This window comes from Schistocerca americana, chromosome 2, assembly GCF_021461395.2.
Source record: "Schistocerca americana isolate TAMUIC-IGC-003095 chromosome 2, iqSchAmer2.1, whole genome shotgun sequence".
NCBI classification, from domain to species: Eukaryota; Metazoa; Arthropoda; class Insecta; order Orthoptera; family Acrididae; genus Schistocerca; species Schistocerca americana.
This window is the reverse complement of record NC_060120.1, coordinates 720,677,372-720,699,390: the sequence shown is the minus strand read 5'-3', so window position 1 is coordinate 720,699,390 and position 22,019 is coordinate 720,677,372. Positions and strand designations below refer to the sequence as shown.

General features: G+C 38.7%; 1 protein-coding gene across 2 annotated transcripts in view; it reads right to left on the bottom strand.

The window, feature by feature from the left end:
* LOC124595871 (organic cation transporter protein-like) overlaps nucleotides 1–22,019 on the bottom strand; it is a 321,547-nt gene that overhangs the window by 118,149 nt on the left and 181,379 nt on the right. For both annotated transcript variants that reach the window (XM_047134777.1, XM_047134778.1), the window contains one exon: nucleotides 17,307–17,447. In XM_047134777.1, coding sequence (XP_046990733.1) covers nucleotides 17,307–17,447 — 141 coding nt within the window. The remainder of the gene's footprint in view (nucleotides 1–17,306; nucleotides 17,448–22,019) is intronic.

The window sequence follows — 22,019 nt, the reverse complement described above, 5'->3', positions numbered from 1 at the left end:
AGAAAAATCCCGCCACAATAAAAAATGCCTTTGTGTTGATGATTTTCACCCCAAATCTAAAGTCCCTATGAACAATTCTTGGTGAAGATGACCAGCTGTAGATCCTTTGGCTCACAATAAATGAATTACAGCCACACTTTGCAACTGGTGAGAAGTATGATCTTTTAGCCATTGTTCCTTGCTTTCACTTGTAGTCAAACGAACTATATCAAAACAATGATTTCTGCAGACTTATAATTTATCAGTAGATGCTGCCGAATTTATGTAACTTTCTTCTGAGCTGCCTACATTTAAATGTAGGCAAACAGCCCTTATTTTTTTAACATAACTTGTTATTTTAATCATGTGAGGTCTGTTACTATGTAGTGGCAATGATTCACATGCATGGCAGATTCATGATCAGGGGCCTTATAACCGGAGTGGAACCCTTTACAATTTGTTTGAAAATGACAATAACAACAAACATACTGTTGGAAGAAATGAATAAAATTACATGTTTATACTTATGAAGTCTAACTGACCAATCACAACTAACACTTTAGCTGAAAGAGATTGTCGTCCCACTCCACTTCCACTGTCCATCAATGTAGTGTAAAAGTGGCAGTACTACAGCCTCAGCATTACATTCTTTCATATTATTATGAAGACAAACATTTATAATACTGACATATCACAAAGTTAATATGTATGACTTCTTTTCACTGTTTACTTCACATCCATTCAAAAGAATCTGGCCAGGAAACCAATTATTTTGGCCTCATGTTTACAAATTAACAACTTTAGCTACAATTTTTACCTGAAGTGTTGTCTTCCAAAAATGGTACAAGCTATTTCTGTACTGTGTAACTAATTCTATTTGACATGAATACCAAGTATAATACGAGAGACCAGATTTTGCCTGTTGAACTGCATAATACAACTGATTACAGAACACATGATACACAATAATTGCTTTATGCAAACATAAATGTATGGTTATGTCTGAATATTCAATTTGTACTAATCACTGTATAACGGCATGAGAAATAATAATCAGTGCACAAATTAAATTAACTGAAGAGGATAATTCATTGTTCATAATGCAAACAATTTTTAATTTACAAATCTTCAGTACACATTGGAATGGTGTTTCTTGTATAAAATGATAAAACTTTAGCATTAGAGTTGCTACTATTGCTGGAGATAAAATGCCCATTTCTTTCTGATGAAATTTTTATGTTTCAGTAGTAATCGTTAAAAAGACTTGTTCTGCAAGATACTGAGTTTTACATGACGATTTGTTTAAAATATATTTTCACTTCCTGCTGAGTATGTTGTCATATATAAATCTATTTGAACAAGTTTTTATCCATTGTATATTACGAAGGGTCATTGTTACAACACTATTGTAAAAGGTGCATGTTGTCAAAATTCTATACAAGGGACAGTGTTAGACCAAATCAGTCAGTTGCAGCTTGTGAATCACAGTAGAACTATTGCATTGCAATTTATATTTGTTTGGCACAGTTCCTATGAATATATTAAGAAAATTAAAGACTCATGTGTGCTGAACTTTTATTTTATTTCATCATCATCATCATCACCATCATTGTCTTCTTCTTCTTCTTCTTCTTCTCCTCCTCCTCCTCCTTGTACAGTTTCCAGACTCTGGCTGGGGCTGTTTGAAAAATAGGTTTCTCCATCTCTTCATGCCCTACCACCACATTTCTTTCTCCACTCTGTCCCAGTCTTCTCCTCTCTTCTTCATAAATATCTTCACTTGAACATCTTGTCTCTCAGTCTTCCTCTATGTCTCTTGCCTCCTGTCATCATTTCATGAGCTTGTCTCAGTAGCCTATCAACCCCCAATCTTTTAACACGCCCATACCACCTTGGTCTTGCTTCTCTACAGTCTCTTACATGGGATTCTCTTTCACTATTTCTCTTGCCCTCTCATTACTTACTGTATCCATTCTAGTAAGTCTTAGTCAGATGCTTTGAAATTTTATCTCATGAGCCTGTATGCTGCATACCTTTTCTTCATTACGCACGTTTCTGCTGAATATGTCGTTATTGGAGCATAATATGCTCAGCATAACAATTGCTTGCTTTTGGGTGGTCATCCTTGCTCCATACCAGGCTTCTTACATTCTGCAGGAATCAATGCTGTCGTCTTTCCCTTTCACTAATATCCTCCGGCTGTCTTCTGTTTGCTTCTCAGGTACTTGAAATTTTCCACTTTCCTTACTGCTTGCCCTCTAGTACTTTATCCATCGTTACTCTTATCTTATTTCTTGTTGTCACCATTACTTCACACTTTTTTGCATTAAGTTTCAATCAATGCTGTCCCATCATACATTTAGCTTTTCTTGTACCTCTTCTTCTCCATTCCCAAAGACCACAGTATTGTCTCCACACACCACTGCTTTCATTATTTCCATACCCTGTTCACACTACCACTCCTGCCATCATCTCATCTGTAATGGTGATGAAAAGTGGTGGGGATAGTGCAAGTCATTGCTTCCTTTATACGTTTCCTTTACTCTTCTCTCAGTAGCTTTCCAATTCCACTTTTCCAAAGGGCTTTGAAGACATTGTTTCTTTTCACACTATCATATGCCTTCTCCATGTCAGGAACATGATTACTAAGTCCTTACCATATCATAGTCTCTCTCTTTGAGCTGCCTTACATTAAAAAAAAAAAAACATTACATCTGTTATTGATGTTCCCTGGTCTTAACCCATATTGTTCTTGTCTCAGAACTCCTCCTAGTATCTCCCACACTCCTTTTTCCAGTATCTTCTCAAATACTTTGGCAGTGCAAAACATCAAATTATAATGTTGGCATAGTTTCCAACAAACCCTTGCTAAAAATTGGCAATATGTTACTCTTTCCACAGACCTTGGTATTCCATCCACTTTTCTCTTCCATCATTTTTCCCACTCTCCCATCCATTTCTTCTTCTCCCCTGCTATCAATCTCTTAGTGCCTTCTTCTACTCAGTGTATTGCTTTCCTGCTTCTTTTCTGTCTTGACACATATATGGAATGCTTTGGTTTTCTTTGCAACCTCACTCTGGATCATTCCACCAGGATGTTTCTTTACACTGCCTGGTCCTTCCACTTCATTATTTCAAACCTTGCCCGTTTCTTCTCTACTGACTGCTTTTCATCCCATGTTACATTGCTCTTTAATATTTTTTGAAATTTTTATTTGATCTGCATTTCTCTTTTTTTAACTCCCACACTCTTATCCTCCTTTCCTGTCTTTCAGCCCACTATAATCTCTCTGCTTGTTACCACTAAAAGATGGTGATCACTATGTAGGGCTTTGGAAGATATTTGCTTGACATCTGTGATCTTGATCTTGATCTTGATCTTGATCAAATATTCTGTACCCAGATAACATGATAACAGCACAAGTATAAGTGAACCAAAAAGTTCAGTTCTGCCCCCTTTTCACCATAAAATATCCCCTTATAATGGTGACCTGTAGGCAGGATTGCTAGCATGTCTACATTCAGTAATAAAAGAGAAAGGAAGACTAGGCTTTAATGTCCTGTTGATGATGAGGTCATTAGAGACAGGGCACAAGCTTGTTTTGGAGGAAGGATGAGGAAAGACACTGACTGTGTTCTTTTAAAAGGAACCATCTCAACATTTTCCTTCTTTCCCATTAATTTAGGGAAATTATGGATGACCTAAATCTGGATGGCCAGTTGAGGATTTGAACTACTGTCCTCCCAAATATATGTCCAGATATGTCCAGTGCCTTGCCTCAGCAGCCACCACATTGCTCAGTTTCACTCAATACTGTCCACAATGAGTATACAGTACTTAGTAGCATTAAGAAGCACTCAGATTAATCCAGCAGATGGTAGCATTTCACCACCATTCACTCAATGGTGTGTGTAAAGCAAAGGAAATTTTTTTTCACAAGGATATGAAAAGAATATTCATGTCACAGGCTTAAAGGCAAGATGTTAATTTTAATCATATACATTTGCCAAAGCTCCACTTTTTAGACTTACTTCTACAGTGTGTTAAACAAATCCTTTTTTGAAATTGTCTTCATGTTGTTCTAAAATTGTTATTTCATGCTGGTTTTAGTTGACTAACCATTGCAATATTTTGTCAAATACAGTCTCCCTCATCCTATCTTGTTCTTCTTCCAGAAACATTTTGGCTAATGCAAGTCATTCACAGAGCCTCTTCAAAGCTTATCTTTTCTCCCACACACTATCAGTTAGCATCTCCTCCCACTGCAATCCCCTTCAGTTCACATCATGCTTCACCTAGTCTCTCTATCTTGTCCATAGTCTTCTAATTGGCCTTTCTCAAGATTCTGTTCATTTTAGAGCTCTTCTTAGAAGTCTTTCTGGTCCCATTCTTTTAATGGGCTTGTATATCATGATCTTTGCTATAGCAGGTATTTTCCAATTTCTAATTATGTCACCACAAAAAAATTTCAAACAAAATTCTATTCTCTCCAAAATTTCATCCTTGATGTTTCCTTTCATGGTTAATTCATAACTTTCACATTATGATATGCTAGCATTCTGGTGACCACACCTGTAGAAAGTATTACTGACTATTACTGAAAAGGTTTTCAATACTTATTTATTTCATAAATGGCTAATGCACAATTTGTTTAAACTGAATGTTTTGTGGCAGCACTTGTTGCATGGTACTGTAGGTGTTTCAGTTGCTGCTGCATGTCTGACTGTTAAGATATATATCATCTGCAAGTCTGTTAGAATATGGTATGCTGTACTTGGAATTATCATTAAACAACAAAGCTTATTTAGATTATTATCTTGACTGTATCATATTTAAATATGTTGGCTTGATTTGAGGACAAAATTATTTGTCCTCAGCTATGAGAAAGTGTCATTTATGCAAAAACCAATTTCTAAGTGCCTTACTTCACAATCTGGAAGCACTCTGTAGAGAAAAATAACTCTGGTTTATTGTTCTGTAGGTCAGAAGATGGTCATCATAGACTGAAATTAATAACATGGTGTAAAGTATTAATGTCTGTAACTGGAACAAATAGAAAAAAAATATTTTAAATCTACATACACTAAGTGATCAAAAGTATCCAGACACATGGCTGAAAATGACTTACAAGTTCATGGTGCCCTCCATTGGTAATGCTGGAATTCATATGGTTTTGGCCCACCCTTAGCCTACATGACAGCTTCCACTCTCACAGGCATACATTCAATCAGCTGCTAGAAGGTTTCTTGGGGAATGGCAGCCCATTCTTGAAGGAGTGCTGCACTGAGGAGACGTATCAATGTCGGTCGGTGAGGCCTGGCATGTAGTCGGCGTCCCAAAAGTCCAAAAGGTGTTCTATGGGATTCAGGTTAGGACTCTGTGCAGGCCAGTCCATTACAGGGATGTTATTGTCATGTAACCACTCTGCCACACACTGTGCATTGTGAACAGGTGCTCGATCGTATTGAAAGACGCAGTTGCCATCCCCAAATTGTTTGTCAACAGTGGGAAGCAAGAAGGTACGTAAAACATCAGTGTAGGCCTGTGCTGTGATAATGGCATGTAAAACAACAAGGGATGCAAGCCCCCTCCATGAAGAACATGACCATACCATAACACCACCACCTCCGAATTTTACTGTTGGCACTACACACACTAGCAGATGATGTTCACAGGGCATTCACCATACCCATACCTCCCATCAGGTTGCCACATTGCGTACCGTGATTTGTCACTCTTCACAACATTTTTCCACTGATCCATCGTACAATGTTTACACTCCTTACACTAAGCGAGGTGTCATTTGGCATTTACCGGTGCGATTTGTGGCTTATGAGCAGCCGCTCAACCATGAAATCCAAGTTTTCTCACCTCCCACATAACTGTCATAATACTTGCAGTGGATTCTGATGCAGTTTGGAATTCCTGTGGGATGTTCTGGATAGATGTCTGCCTATAACACATTACGACCCTCTTCAACTGTCAGCAGTCTCTGTCAGTCAACAGACGAGGTTGGGCTGTACACTATTGTGCTGCACGTGTTCCTACACCTTTCCACTTCACTATCACATCAGAAACAGTGGAGCTGGGGTAGTCTAGGAGTGTGGAAATCTCGTGTACAGATGTATGACACAAGTGGCACCTAACCACATTCAAAGTCCATGTGTTCTGCAGAGTGCCCCATTCTGCTCTCTCACGATTTCCAATGACTACTGAGGTCACTGATATGGAGTACCTGGCAGCACAATGCACCTAATATGGAAAACATATGTTTTTAGAAGTATCTGGATACTTTTGATCACATAGTGTGTGAAAACCACATCATCTGAGGATTGAGGTATCTTCTTAATCATCTGTGCTGTATCTGCATCTGTCTTTTATCACCATAACAGTGCTAAGAGACTCTTATGATAATGCAGATAACTGCAAAACTAGTGCAAGATTATCGACAAATTTCTTATTTCAAAACACTTTCTAACCATTTAAAACCACACTGGACTATAAATATTAATATTAATGTACATGCTGGAAAAAGTGAAAATGGATAAATGGTCAATGAATATATGTGGTCAGGACTGTATTACGGTCCAAGCAACACAAGCTGCTGCTTGAGGCACCAAGCTGAGAGGGTGTGCGAGAGGCACCACAACTATATGATTTCTACAGAGGACGAGTCACAACTAGTAGCTGCTGCTGGTGGCCACGAGCTGCAAGATCTGTGTACAGTACATATCACAATCAGAACTGAAGTCTGCTGCTTGTGATCTAGTGGTTAGTGTTGCTGCCTCTGGATGTATGTGGTGTGGCTAGGGTCTCCAGTCAGGTAGACCGTGTGACTGGTGCAAGTCTTTCGAGTTGACACCACTTCGGCGACTTGCGTGTTGATGGGGATGAAATGATGATGATAAGTACAACACAACATCCAGTCCCTGAGTGGAGAAAATCTCTGACCCAGCCAGGAATTGAACCTGGACTATTAGAAATAACGTTCCATCGCACTGACCCACTCAGTTACCAGGGGCAGACGCTGCCTCTGGATGATGGGGTCCTGGGTTTGATTCCCGGCTGGGTTGGGGATTTCCTCTGCCTGGGGACTGGATGTTTGTGTTGTCCTCATCATTTCATCATCATTTAGGAAAGTGGTGAGACTGGACAGTGAAAACATTGAGCATTCATACAGGCACTGATAGCCATGCAGTTGAGCACCCCATAAACTAAATATCATCATCAGCAGCAGTGAAAGCCCTGTAAGCAGTAACTGAAGTGCATATAGCATATTTTATGTTCTGTTTATTCATTGTTTCTAATTTTCTCTGAAGTGGTGTACTGAATGGTTAATACTGTTTTTGTAAAAAAAAACTTGTTAACAGATTACTTGAGTATGTGAACAACAATATCCTCCTAGATAAACTGAGGTTTTGTGGAATTTTTTGTGTAGCCAGCTGATAGAAAATGTTTCATGTAACCAAAGGGTTTCAGGAAGTTGTACTTAATAATTCAACTAAGCAGGGAAGTTGGACAGAAATCATTTAAAGGCTTCCACAAGGCTCAATCTTAGGTCTGCTACTGATTCTCTCATATGTAAATGACTGTGACCAATATACAACAAGAAGAATTATTTCTTTTTAAGATGACACTAGTTTTGAAACCAATCCACACAAACACACAGCAATAGCATACGAGGGTGGTTTGAAAAGTTCTCAGAATGGAACAGAAAAAAAGTACTTACATCACTGAAACTTTTTTCATTTTTCAACATAGTCTCCCTGTAGATTAATGCAGTTGGTTCAACAATGTTCCAGTGCCTTGATCCCATTTTGATAATGAGTTTCTTCCAGGCCTGCAGAATAGTTGTCAACTCTGGCTATCAATTCTTCGTTTGAAGTGAATTTTCATCCACCAAGAAAAAGTTTCAGTTTTGGGAAGAGATGGAAGTCTGACGGAGCCATATGGGGTGTAATTTTGTCATGGCAATGGCAGATGTGTGCGGGTGCACATTGTCTTGATGGAAGATGACTTTCTTCCTTGCTAACCTGGTCTTTTTTCACATGTCTTTTGTTGCAATTTGTCCATGGGGTTAGCATAGTATTCTCCAGGAATTGTTTGCCCAGTGGGGAGATAAGCTACAAACAGAATCCCCTTCACATCCCAGAACACTGATGCCATGACCCTTCCCGCCGAAGGAATTGTCTTTGCTTTCTTTGGTGGCAGAGAATCAGCATGTTTCCATTGCTCTGACTGTTGTTCTGTCTCTGGGGTATAGTAGTGCACCCAAGTTTCATCTGTGGTCACAAACTGGCACAAAAAATCTTGTTCATTTCTCCTAAAACGGGCCAAACATTGTTCCGATATTTCCATTCTCATGTGTTCTTGATCCAGCATCAAGAGTCGTGGCACCCATCTCACAGAAATTTTTTTCATTTCTAATTCTTCAGTTAAAATGTCAATATACAGACAGCTAGTAGTTACCTGTATAAGTGTACATCATATGCTTAGTCTGAAATATTAAATAAGAACAGCAACTGAATAGTGTAAGAGGAGGAGAGGTCAGAGATTTATCCAAACTGATTTTTTTGCTTTGCTAGAAGCTCTTAAAACTGTTACATGTAATTAATTTCTGGAAGATCTTTGCACCAAAATGCAGAACCCCCTGTGTATCCTAGACAATTAACCAAAGTCTATATGAGGTTATTTTTTGCTCATTCATTCATTCAGTCACATATTATGTTTTATAAATTACATAGTGAACAAAGGCATTCAGGAATGCAGAGCATGTCAGATGACTCTTGCCATGTGTGGGTTGGCATTACCTTGTTGTGGTGTAAGAATAGGATGGCTTGCATGAAAGGTATCAAAACAAGGTGTAGTGAATCCTCATCTACTGCTGTGCTATAAGGGCCTTATGGATGTCAATCAAAAGGATCATACTATGCAAAGAAATGGCACCCCAGACCTTCACTCTTGGTCGTTGGGCTGTATGGTGGCCAAAAGTCAGGTTGGTATCCCACCACTGTCCGGGGCATCTCCAGTTACATCTTCGGCCTGGAATCTCCTTGACTGGAGTAGAGTTGTCTTCAGTGATGAGTCCCCCTTTGAACTGAGCCTTATGACCACCAAGCATGGAGATGTCCTGGATGGCGGTGGGCTACCAACCTACTGTTGCCTGCCATATGAACCAAATACCATGAGTGAGGTCTGGGATGCCATTCTTTTCATAGCAGGACCCTTTTGGTAGTCATCCACGGCACCCTTACAGCACAGTGGTCCTTCAACAATATTCTGCGTCCCTCATGCCAAGCCATCCTGGGATTACATTTCAGCAAGTTAATGCCCACCCACACAAGGCAAGAGATCATTCCCCAACTGAGGACATTTGGAGCATTATGGGCAGGGCCCTCTAATCAGCATGGGATTTTGACAATTTGACATGCCAATTGGACAGACTTTGGCATGAAATACTTCAGAAGGGAATCCAACAACTCTATCAATTAGTACCAAGCTGAGTAAATGCTTATATGAGGGCCAAAGATGGATGAATGCGTTATTGACCTGCTCAATTTGTGAAGCTCTTTCTCTTGAAAAAATGATCAAATTTTTCTGAAACTGTAATCTTTTTTTGTCTGTACATGTGCTTCACATCTTCTTGTTTCTGTCCCATTCAGCTAATTCCCTTGTGGTGCATCATATATTTTGTCTTAGATTGCATTTACTTAACAGTTGGCCAAGTGAAGGGTCTGAATCAGAGGATTAGACAGTCCTGCAACCATATAGGCTACAGATTCCTTGACTCATACTATAGAGTGGTGAGGTATTGGGTCCTGCTTCATAGGTCAGAGGACCACTAAACACAGGAAGCAACTACATGGGTATCAGAGGTTGTGTGGAGTCACGTGGGTGGTATTTTAAGTTCATCTACATGACTACTGTGTTATTCACAATAAAGTGCCTGGCAGAGGGTTCAATGAACCACCTTCAAGTTGTCTCTCTACTGTTCCACTCTTATACGGTGCACAGGAAAAACGAGCACTTAATTTTTCCTGTGCGAGCCCTGGTTTCTCTTATTATATTGTGATGATCATTTCTCCCTATGCAAGTGGGTGCGAACAGAATGTTTTCGCAATCAGAAGAGAAAACTGGTGATTGAAATTTCATGAGAAGATCCCATCGCAATGAAGAACGCCTTTGTTTTAATGATTGCCACTCCAATTCACATATCACATCTGTGCCACTATCTCCCCTACTTGCCACTCCAATTCACATATCACGTCTGTGCCACTACCTCCCCTACTTCGCGATAATATAAAATGAGTTGCCCTTCTTTGTACTTTTTCGATGTCATTAATCTGTCCCATCTGATGTGGATCCCACACCACACAGCAATACTCCAGAATAGGGGAGACAAGTATGGTGTAAGCAGTCTCTTTAGTAGACCTGTTGCACCTTCTAAGTGTTCTGCCAATGAATCGCAGTCTCTGGTTGGCTCTACCCACAACATTATTTATGTGATTGTTCCAATTTAGGGTATTTGTAATTGTAATCCCTAAGTATTTAGTTGAATTTACAGCCTTCAGATTTGTGTGACCTATCGCATAATCGAAATTCAGCAGATTTCTTTTAGTACTGATAACTACACACGTTTCTTTATTCAGGGTCAATTGTCACTTTTCACACCATACAGATATCTTATCTAAATCATTTTGCAATTTGTTTTGGTCATTTGATGACTTCACAAGACGGTAAATGATAGCAACATTTACAAACAAACTAAGACAGCTACTGAGATTGTCTCCTATTTTGTTAATATAGATCAGGAACAACAGAGGTTCAAAAATGGTTCAAACGGCTCTAAGGACTATGGGACTTAACATCTGAGGTCATCAGTCCCCTTGACTTAGAACTACTTAAACCTAACTAACCTAAGAACATCACACACATCCATGCCCAAGGCAGGATTCAAACCTGCGACCGTAGCAGCAGTGCAGTTCCGGATTGAAGCACCTAGAACTGCTCAGCGACAGCGGCCGGCAACAATAGAGGGCCTATAACACTTCCTTGGGGAACGCCGAATATTATTTCTGTTTTACTCGATGACTTTACGTCTATTACTTCGAACTGTGACCATTCTACAGGAAAACATGAATCCAGCCAACAACTGAGGCGATATTCCATAGGCGTGCAGTTTGGTTAGAAGACACCTGTGAGGAACAGTGTCGAAAGCCTTCTGGAATCAAATTGACATCCCCTGTCGATAGCACTCATTACTTCATGAGTATAAAGAGCTAGTTATGTTAGTTTGCCTTGTAGTGAAACTGAAGTAGACTCAGAAGATATAGTTGCTGAACAGTTCAAAGAAAACTTACGAGTCTCATTTCAAACAGGTACCCCACTCATACAATTATAGTCAGTGGTGACTTTGATCTACACTCAATATACTGGAAAAATTATGTGTTTAAAGCTGGTGGCAGGCACAAAACTTCATCCAAAATTGTACTGAATGCTTTCTCAGAAAATTATTTTGAACAATTAGTTCATGAGCCCACTCGAAGTGTAAATGGTTGTGAAAGCATACTTGACCTCTTAGCAACAAATAATACTGGACAAATAGTGAGTATCATGACAAATACATGGATTAGTGACCACAAGGCAGTAGCTGCTAGGCTGAATACCGTAACTCCTGCAACCATCAAAAAGAAACGTAAAGTGTATCTATTTAAAAAAGCTGATAAAAATGCTCTTAATGCCTTTTTAAGAGACAGTCTCCACTCCTTCCGTTCTGATCATGTAAGCGTAGAAAAGATGTGGAATGATTTCAAAGAGATAGTATTAACAGCAATTGAGTGATCTATACCACATAAATAAATAAGCGATGGTACTGACCCCCATGGTACACAAAATGGATCAGATTGCTGTTGCAGAAGCAGCGAGAAAAGCATGCCAAATTTAAAAGAATGCAAAATCCCCAAGACTGGCAAAGTTTTGCAGAAGTTCAAAATATAGCACATACTTCAAAGTGAAATGTTTTAATAATTTCCACAACAAAACTCCATCTCGAAATCTGGTAGAAAACCAGTGGCAAGATGCAGTCAATACCTTCACTGCGCGATAACAATGGTGATGTCACTGATGACAGTGCCACTAAAGCAGAGTTATTAAACACGATTTTCTGAAACTCCTTCACCAAAGAAGAGAAAGTAAATATTCCTGAATTCCAATCAAAAACAACTGCCAAGATGAGAAACATAGAAATAGATATCCTCGGTGTCACAAAGCAGCTTAAAACACTTAATAAAAGTAAGGCTTCTGGTCCAGATTGCATACCTGCCAGGTTCCTCTCAGAGTATGCTGATACAACAGCTCTATATTTAGCAATTATATACAACTGCTTGCTCATAGAAAGATCTGTACCTAAATAATGGAAAATTACTCAAGTCACACCAATACCAAAAAGGGAAGTAGGAGTAATCCATTGATTTACAGGCCCATATCACTAACATCAATTTGCCATAGGGTTTTGGAACATATGCTGTATTCAAACATTATGAAGCACCTCGAAGAAAATGATTTATTGACACGTAGTCAGCACAGATTCAGAAAATATCGTTCTCGTGAAACTACAGTAGTGCTCTGTGGTATCGGATCCTTAGCAGACTGCACTGAAAGAAGACATCGAAAAAGTTCAAAAGGTCATCCTCTCTCCGCCAGGCACTTAACTGTAAATTGTAAAGTAGTCTTGTAAATATAGATATAAGAGGAAAAGCAGATCAGTGGAGCATCTAGTAAGGCATTAAAGACTAACTTGGCACCAAAACACATAATTACATTTGTTCAGTTCACAAGCTACACATATCACCTATTTCCTTACTGACAGCCAGACATTTCACTTTAATAACGAAGAATATTTTACAAAGCCATGATGCTAGCAAGTTATGTATAGAGAGTTCATCTCTGTGTTGTAACTATCTATATATCCCTTTCTGCACAGTAAAAGCTGAGAGGGTTAGGTGTAGAAGCATATTAGGAGAGATAATGATAGGAATATTGTAGATTTTTACATTTTGTAACGTTGTTTGTTCCATCACAGTTTCTTGCAAATTTTACAGGTAAGGTTTAAATTACTCTCTTCTGTATGAATTTAAATATGAAACATTTTTATCAGAGGTTATTTTGAATCATACATCTTACAACCTCTACATAAAACTAACTTAGCACCCACTGCTTCACTCGTGTAGATTCTGTGGCCTGCAGACAACATTTTTTTTTTTTTACTTTTTTTATTTAATCGAATTTTTATGCTGCTCAAAAATTGCAGCACCTTCTAATCTTTTCACGTTAATTATGGCCATATAAGCATGGTCTATTCTGAATGTACTTCTGACTAAAAGTGATTCCGGTAGTTGGAGTCAACAGTTTTTGTTAATCATGCCTGTTTTGTTCTTTTTAAGATATTTCCATAGCAACTTTCATCCCCCTAACAAATATTTCTTTATATCTAACTGAAAAGTGAAATACAGTAGAACCCCTCTAATCTGACCTTGGATGGTCCGTCACTCTGGTTCGTCCGACCATGCTCAGGCTCGCCAGCCTGTGCCGACTTGTCACTGACTGGACGCCTGTTGGGCCATTGTTGCGGTGTCTATCACTGTGCATATGGTTATACTGTACGTTATTGTGCAGTTTTATCCTTTGTTGGGATTATAAAACATCGTTGTTTGCTTTATTCTGTGTTCTCTACAGTATTTATTACTGTAGATTCATTGTGTGTACAATTGTCTGTTTTTCAACATGTCTGGATTCAAACGTAAACACATAACTCTTTCACTAAATGAAAAATTAGCAGTGCTACAAAGACTGGATGAAGGAGAACCGCTCCAAAAAATTGCAAAGGAACTGAATGTAGCTGTTCGGACAATTAATGATTGCAGTAAGAATCGGAAAGACATTGAATCCTATACAGTTACGACTGATGGTGAAAACACACTGAAGAATCACAAAACATCAAAAAAGCCTAAACTTGAACTGCTTGATAAGGAATTGTGGATGTGGCTTTGACAAGAAAGAAGGAAAGGAACTCCAATATCCGAGCCAATTCTCAAAGAAAAAGCGATAGTTTTGCACAAAAAACTGGAAGCCGAAAGAAAATTTGCTGCCAGTGAAGGCTGGATTGATAGCTGGAGAACTCGTCTTGGTGTCCGATTTGTTTCTATTTCCGGTGAAAAACTATCTGCTGATGCCGCAGTTTTCTGTTAAGTTTCAAGAAAATGTAGAAGAAAATTAACTGTTACCCTGCCAAGGGTATAACATCGACAAGACGGGGCTGAACTTTAAAATGTTGCCAACAAAAACGCTCTCAACTTCAAATGAATCCATGGTAGGAATGAAACTTATAAAAGACAGAATAACAGTCATTCCTTGTAGCAACGCAGATGGTACCCACAAGCTCCCCTTGTTCGTCATTGGCAAATCTAAGAAGCCAAGGTCATTCAAAAATATAAACTTATCTTCCTTGCCGGTTTATCACCGCAATCAAAAATCTGCTTGGATGGACTGCAACCTTTTTAAATCCTGGTTTTTTGACAAGTTTGTGCCATCGGTCGAAAAAGACTTGAAGCAAAAAAATCTGCCAGTTCGTGCTCTGCTGCTGTTGGATAATGCACCATCACATCCATCTGAGGAAGATTTGGTGAAAGGGGACATAAAAACTCTCTTTCTGCCTCCTAATGTGACCTCACTCATCCAACCAATGGATCAGGGCGTTATCGAATGGTTAAAAAGGCGATATCACAGAAAGTATATCAGCTCAATCTTGGAAAAATCTGAAGGAGGTCATAACTTATTTGAGGCAATGAAATCCCTGACTATCATAGATGTTATCTACACAATCGCTGCAGCATGGGATGAACTGAAACATTACACACTGCAGAAATCGTGGCGTAAGCTTTGGCCACAAGTCATGACTGAAAATGAGCATACCGAAGATGAGCAAAACAACGGCGCACTGGAAATCGTTAAAGATCTACAAACTCTGGAGCCGAACGTCCCTGCCATTGAAGTTGAAGAGTGGATCAACGAATGTGACAAAGACTGTGACACTTTTGAAGAGCTCAATGACGATGAGATTGGTGCCGCTGTTAGTCAGGAAACTGTGAATTAGGACTCGGACGGCGAAGACGAACCTCCCACCCGGATTTTACACACCAATGCAAAAAACGCTTTTGACATTGCCCTTCAATACATCGAGCAGAATCCAACTTCAATTCTAAAGGACGTTTCGTGGATAAAAAAATGGAGGGACACTGCAGCTAAATCTAAGACTAACATCTGCTAAACAAAAATATATCACTGACTTTTTTTCCAAGTAATTTGTTTTCGTCTTTACTGTAAAAACAATGCATTAAGTATATTCATTTCTTAGCATATACATACAGCAGTTTATTTCTTTGTAAAAAAATTCTTTTTTATGTACAGTGCTATAAACATTTTTTAGTTTACAGTATATATCGTTTATACGTTATTAAGTAAAGTACAGTACTGTAATTTGTTTGTCGATTTTCCTTTTAAAACCAATACATATTATATTGTGTGTAGACGTTTTTTAGTTAATATATTGTTTAACACTGTGTAAAAAACATCTTTTTAGATTACTGTAGACGTCTTTTAGTTCTTAAATAGTTTAATTTTTTGTACTAAATGTCTTTTTATATTTTTTGCAATACATATTAGATTTTTCAGATAATCCGACCTTTTTTTCGTTCCGACCATCATCCTGGTCCCGAAGGTGACGGATTACAGGGGTTCTACTGTACCAGTTTTCATAAATTTAGCTTTAAATTTTGTTTATGTAATGAAATATTTTCTTCAAAATTTTCATCTCCTATTGCATTCCCTTAAGGGTTGAATTTCCAGAAGCATTGAAACACATTTTTTTTTAAATTTTATGACTGAGAAACCAAATAGCAGTTTTCATAATTCTAGCTTCAAAATTCCCTTAATAGAGACATACTTTTAAAAAGCCTTTCATCCTTTATTTCACCCCCTTACTAGTGGAATCTCAGACAATGACTTCTTAAATGATGCTTATGGGATAAGATCCACACCCTCCCCAACCTTCAAGTTTTTATCATTAGCAGGTTGGGCTGGGTGATAGTGAGTCAGTGAATCAGTCTGACAATCTTTCACCCTCTTAGGGGTTAAATTTCCAAAATCACCAAAACATGTATTTCTTTCATCTCTAACTGTAAAGCCAAACACCAATTTTTGAAAATTTAGCTTTAAAAATGCTTTCGCAATGAAATATTTTTTTATAAAATGTTTCATCCCCTTAGGGGGTCAACTTCCAAAAACAAAAACACATATTCTTTTATTTGTAGCTGAGAAGTCAAATACCAATGTTCATAGATGAAGCTTTAAAATCACTTCAGTAGTTCTCCAATAATTATACATTTTCATAAGAAGCTTTCACCCCCACTGCATTAAATTTCCAAAAAATGCTGAAACACATACTTCTTTATTTCTGACTGAGAAACCAAATATTAATTTTCTTAGGTCTACCTTCAAAATTGCATGGATAGTGACATTTTTAAAAAATCCATTTGCAGTAGCCACCATAAAGATCGCGGGAGACGCACATCGGCATGGCGCGTCACGGACAGTAGTTGTCACAAGTAGAGTCCCGTCCATCAGAGGGCACGCGAGAATTCAGCCATGACCTCTGCCGGCGGAACAACAACAACAACTCAAGCAGCACAGGCCGCACCCAGTCAGTTCACATCGGGCATGTCTAGCAGACAGTACCCGGTCTACACTATGTGAAGTGCGACGGAAAACGTGAACCGTGTTTTTACACCCTTCATCCTTTATTTCACCCCCTTAGGGTTGGAATTTCGAAAAATACATTCTTGAACAACACCTACAGTACAAGATCCATACCTTCACCAAATTTCAAGTTTCTATCCTTAACAATTTGGACTGGGTGAAGATGAGTGAGTGAATGAGATAGTGAGTGAGTGAGGCAGTCAGTCTGGGCACCGCCTTTTATATACAGATAGTAACTTACTGTCTAACAATGATTTTAGTCACACATTTTCAGCAGATCCAAATAATTATGTGTAATCAGAAAGATACAGGAATTCAAAACTATGTGAGTCAAATTAAGAAAATTCCTTTTCCAAAGTATTTACAATTAGGAAGAGATAGATTTTAAAGATGAAAACAAATATATTAATAGTTCTTTTGTAAACTGAAGGATGTACAAATATCACATTGTTATATTCCAAGCATAAACATTAACATTGCATTAAAAGATTGAGATGTTAAATTTCTACTCTACCTGACTGAATGTGTGGTAATGATCCACAGGAAACTCAGTATATCCACAGGGTGAAACTTCTACATTTTCTGTAAAATTTACTGTGCTGATTGGCAACATGTCAGATATTAAATAAGTGCTGCATGGGTCTTTCAGTATATCCTGTAACAGAAATGAAAGAACAGTATATACAATACACTTGAGCTTAATTTTTTCTAGAACATGTTGACAAAGCATCAAAATAGGTTACTTTGTATTTATTTTATTTTATATGCCATTTCAAGTTTCCCAAAACTTTGAAGATTAATAATTTCCTTAATCTTTCATTTTCAGCAGATTTCTCTTCCTTTAACATATAAAAGTAACATGATTTGGCATTTTACATCTTACTGTAGATCAAAAAGAAAAGTAAGGGTAGATACCAATGTCTTATCTAGACATTCATTTTGTGCAGCTGTTAGTATCAATAAGGCTACAGTCCTGAATATTCCTGTGTAAGGACCAAATACGAAAGGGCTCAAATCTACAAAAGTACAGGCTTTTAGTGAACTATGAGTCACATCAAGACTGTGTGGCAAACTGCTAAATGACAATATTGGCTTGATTTCTCTGCTGCCGATCTGCCTATCTCCTCTAAGACTAGTGAGGAAACTAGGTATTCCATAGAGAAGTTACATGACATAGCATCAAAGACTCATTTGATAGAAAATTTACATAAAAATATCACAAGATCCCCAGTATAAATGAAATGTAGGGCAATTATATGTGTGTCTTCTTTTAAAGACCTTGGAGAAACCATAATACCATCTGGACTAGGCAGTAAAGCCAATTTAGAAAGAGCCACCACTCTCCAGAAAGGGTGCAGGATAACATGGAAACACTACAGTAAAAGGGTAATATCCCATAATGTGAAACTTTGGCATCACAAGACAGTTGTTTTAGATGACATTCAAAAATAATTGATGAAATTTCAAAAGAAGAGTGAAAAATTCTCAGAAAAATTTATGCTCCCCTTAACATAAATGGCATATGGATGAACGGAATGACTACAGACCTGTACAAAGCAATAGAGAAGTTCACTGAAAGAATCTGTTTAATATAATAGAGTCAGAAAAGGTAAAAAATCACTTGATCTGAAGATGTTAAGTGGGACTTATGAGAAATGATTGCCAAAGAAGATTCACCACAGAATGCAAAGTTTTTGGAATCCTAATTGTATATCACACATTCACAGAGAAAGCTAGATAATCCATTGGAAAACAGCACTCAGAGGAATGTAGGAAACAAGAAAATGAATTAATGAAGAGATTTTGGGAAAAGAAGAAGAAAAAGGAGCTGTCAGACCGAGCCAATAAGTTCAAATGTGCTCTTTAACTGAGCATAACAAAGAAAGAAGGAAGACTCGAGTTCTCTGGTGCTAGATGATCAATATGAGAACTCAAAATATCCACAGGTGTACTGCCGGTCTACAGTGTCCAACGGGCACAATATTTCGGCGATCATACATGTCGGCACCATCAGGTGAACTGACGGACTGAGTTCCTGTGAACGTGCCAGCATGGAGATCCGTACACTATGGCTGTTCAGAGGGAACTGGGTTCGGTTGCGGCAGCGGCCAATTTAAATACCCTCCACCCGCGGCGCACTCCCTCTGCTGTCCGCGCCCCGCACCATGGTCGCGTGGTGGAACAGATTGCGAAGGCATCTGAGATGGCATCAGAGTGATGGCTCTGTCCGCCGTGGTTGTCACAACTATACGTTTGCTTGATTTACTCTTGATTAACCCAATCACTGGTTGCTAAGATTATAGCCACAGTCACGGTTTATGAGGTCGTCATTGGTGCGAATTTTGATGGCCTCTCTAACAATGCTGTCCCAGTATCTCGACGTCTGTACCAGAATCCTTGTGTGTTCATAGTCCATAGCGTGATTTTCCGACAAACAATGTTCAGCAACTGCTGACTTGCTCGGATACATCAGTCGAGTGTGCCTCTGGTGTTCACGGCATCGATCCTTGACGGTACGCATCGTCTGACCAACATACGACTTGCCACAATGACATGGAATCTGGTACACGCTGGTCTTCCTCAAACTGAGGTCATCTTTGGCAGTCCCCACCAGTGCATGAGTTTTATTCGGAGGACAAAACACAGTTCCGACCCGGTGTTTCTTCAAAATGCGGGCGATTTTCCCTGGAGTGCGCCTGTATATGGAATAAACGCAGTGCCTACCTCCTCCCTTGTGATTTCATCCATCTCCACAGGTTGTGCTGTAGTGGTTGGGCGGAGCGCACGTTGAATCTGCCACTCTGAGTACCCATTTTTTCTAAATGGGGTTCTCAGATGTTCCAATTCCTGGGGTAGACTCTCTGCGTCAGAGATAGTGCACGCCCTATGTACTAGAGTTTTAAGTACCCCATTCCTCTGTGAAGGGTGGTGGCAGCTGTCTGCGTGCAAATACAGATCAGTGTGCGTTGTCTTCCGATACACCCCATGACCTAGGGTGCCGTCAACCCTTCTTTTGACCAAGACGTCAAGGAAAGGTAATTTACTCTCCATTTCAGTCTCCATAATGAATTTGATGTTGGGGTGTATGGAGTTTAGATGTGTAAGGAAGTCAAGGAGTTTATCCATACCATGTGGCCAGATGACGAACATGTCGTCCACGTAACGGAAAAAGCAAATAGGTTTCCATTCAGATGACGATAGGGCTTCCTCCTCGAAGTTCTCCATGTACAAATTCACTACCACCGGTGAGAGTGGGCTACCCATGGCGACTCTCTCCGTTTGTTTGTAGTATTCTCCATTAAAAAGAAAATATGTGGAAGTCAAGACATGCCTAAAAAGTTCAGTGGTCTTCTCGTCAAACTTGTGACTAATCAATTCTAGTGACTCTCACAGGGGTACCCTCGTAAACAAGGAAATGACGTCAAAACTCACCATGATATCTGACTCATCCAACTTGAAGCTATCAAGGCATTTAACAAAATCCAAGGAGCAGCCATAGTGTACGGATCTCCGTGCCGACACGTTCACAGGAGCTCAGTCCGTCAGTTCACCTGATGATGGCAACATGTATGATTGCCAAAATATTGTGCCTGTTGGACACTGTAGACTGGCAGTACACCCGTGGATATTGTGATTATCAAATATGCTGGGAGAAACTCAAGAATCACAACATGAGAACTGATTATGTAAATTCTTTGTTCTAAGATGTACAAGCATGCCGGCTGTGATTAAAATTGAGGGAAACATAAGTATAACAAAGTTTAACACTACACACGTTTCATCAAAATCTCTGGGTTCTGATGAGCTAGCATAATATGGGTATCATTATACAAGGTCTAATTGACTTGTGTAAGTTCCTGGTATTTTGGCATACCAGCCAAAGTAAAAGAATACTGGGGGTAGTGGACTGACAGAACTTGAAGCAAAGGTTTTAGCGTACAGGGCACACTTGGCTGATCCTGTACACAGGCCTTTCTACATTATGTATGCTAAATAAATAATAATGTACACCTAAAAAGCCAATTACTTCTACTGCATTTTATCTACAGACAATAAATCGCAGAACATTATGATCAAAAAATTGGTTAATGGAGACAGAAGTTGGTATTAATATAATGATATGGAATATAGTAAAGTTATCAGAAGTGAGAGAAAATACAAGTGCAGTAAAAATCAGGATGTGCAGTTTATCAACAATTGGTTGAGCAGGGTACAGGTATATTTTGTACAATAAATTAAATTCAATATCACAGATAGTAAAGGACTCACTGACAGTATAGTAAATCTTGTGTAAAAAATAAACAGCAAATATTCCATTGGAGCTAAGTTTATGTGCCATAGTAGATGGGAGGGGTAGCAATACCTGGTAAATGACAATAAGTTCCACTACAAGTTTTCAGCACAAAAGTAGGACCAAAACTAAAAATAATATTTTTATATTTTTGGGTCACAGTCATGTATTATTATTTGAATGACATTTCCATCATTTGAGTGTAGAGACTTCTTTATTTTACTTTACCATCATGATTTCAGCCTTAAGTCATTATCAAGTACAACAATGTTGGGTACAATTAAACTTTCTCAAGTGACATCATCGTCCAGATATACATAATCGGGTGTCCCAGCATGTACATAAGTACAAAATCACTGAAATGTATGGCAGGCAGGTAGCAAACATGTTTTACAGCCATAAAACAATTGAAGCAGTACAGTATTGATGTTCATTCTGTTGCTCAATTGTTTTTTGACTGGAAAACATTTTTGCTACCTGTCTACTGCACATACTGATGATTATGTACTTATCTACATCCTGGAATGGTTAGTTAAATAGATCCAGACAATGACTTCACTTAACAATGTCTTGTGGCAACCACCAATTGGCAGTGAATCTACAATGAGCAGTTTTCTACCTTGGGATTCAGTAAGCTTTGGATGTCATTTGGACTGTGTTCATTTTTGGTCAGTTGTGTCATTTTCTGGTTATTGTGTATGAATAAAGAGTGTTTGATCATAACTGTTGGTTATTTCTATCTGGAAACTCATCACTGTCGATAGAAAACCCCACTGGTGACCCCAAGTTACCTGAATATTTTTCTCAATTTGTGCATCAATTATTACAGGTTTTATGCCAGCTCAAACCTTCAACCTTCCAAACAGTGCAGGATGACGCTACTGCAAAACTGACTTTCAACTGTGAAGCACAACATTCTTCCATGGGTATTACCAG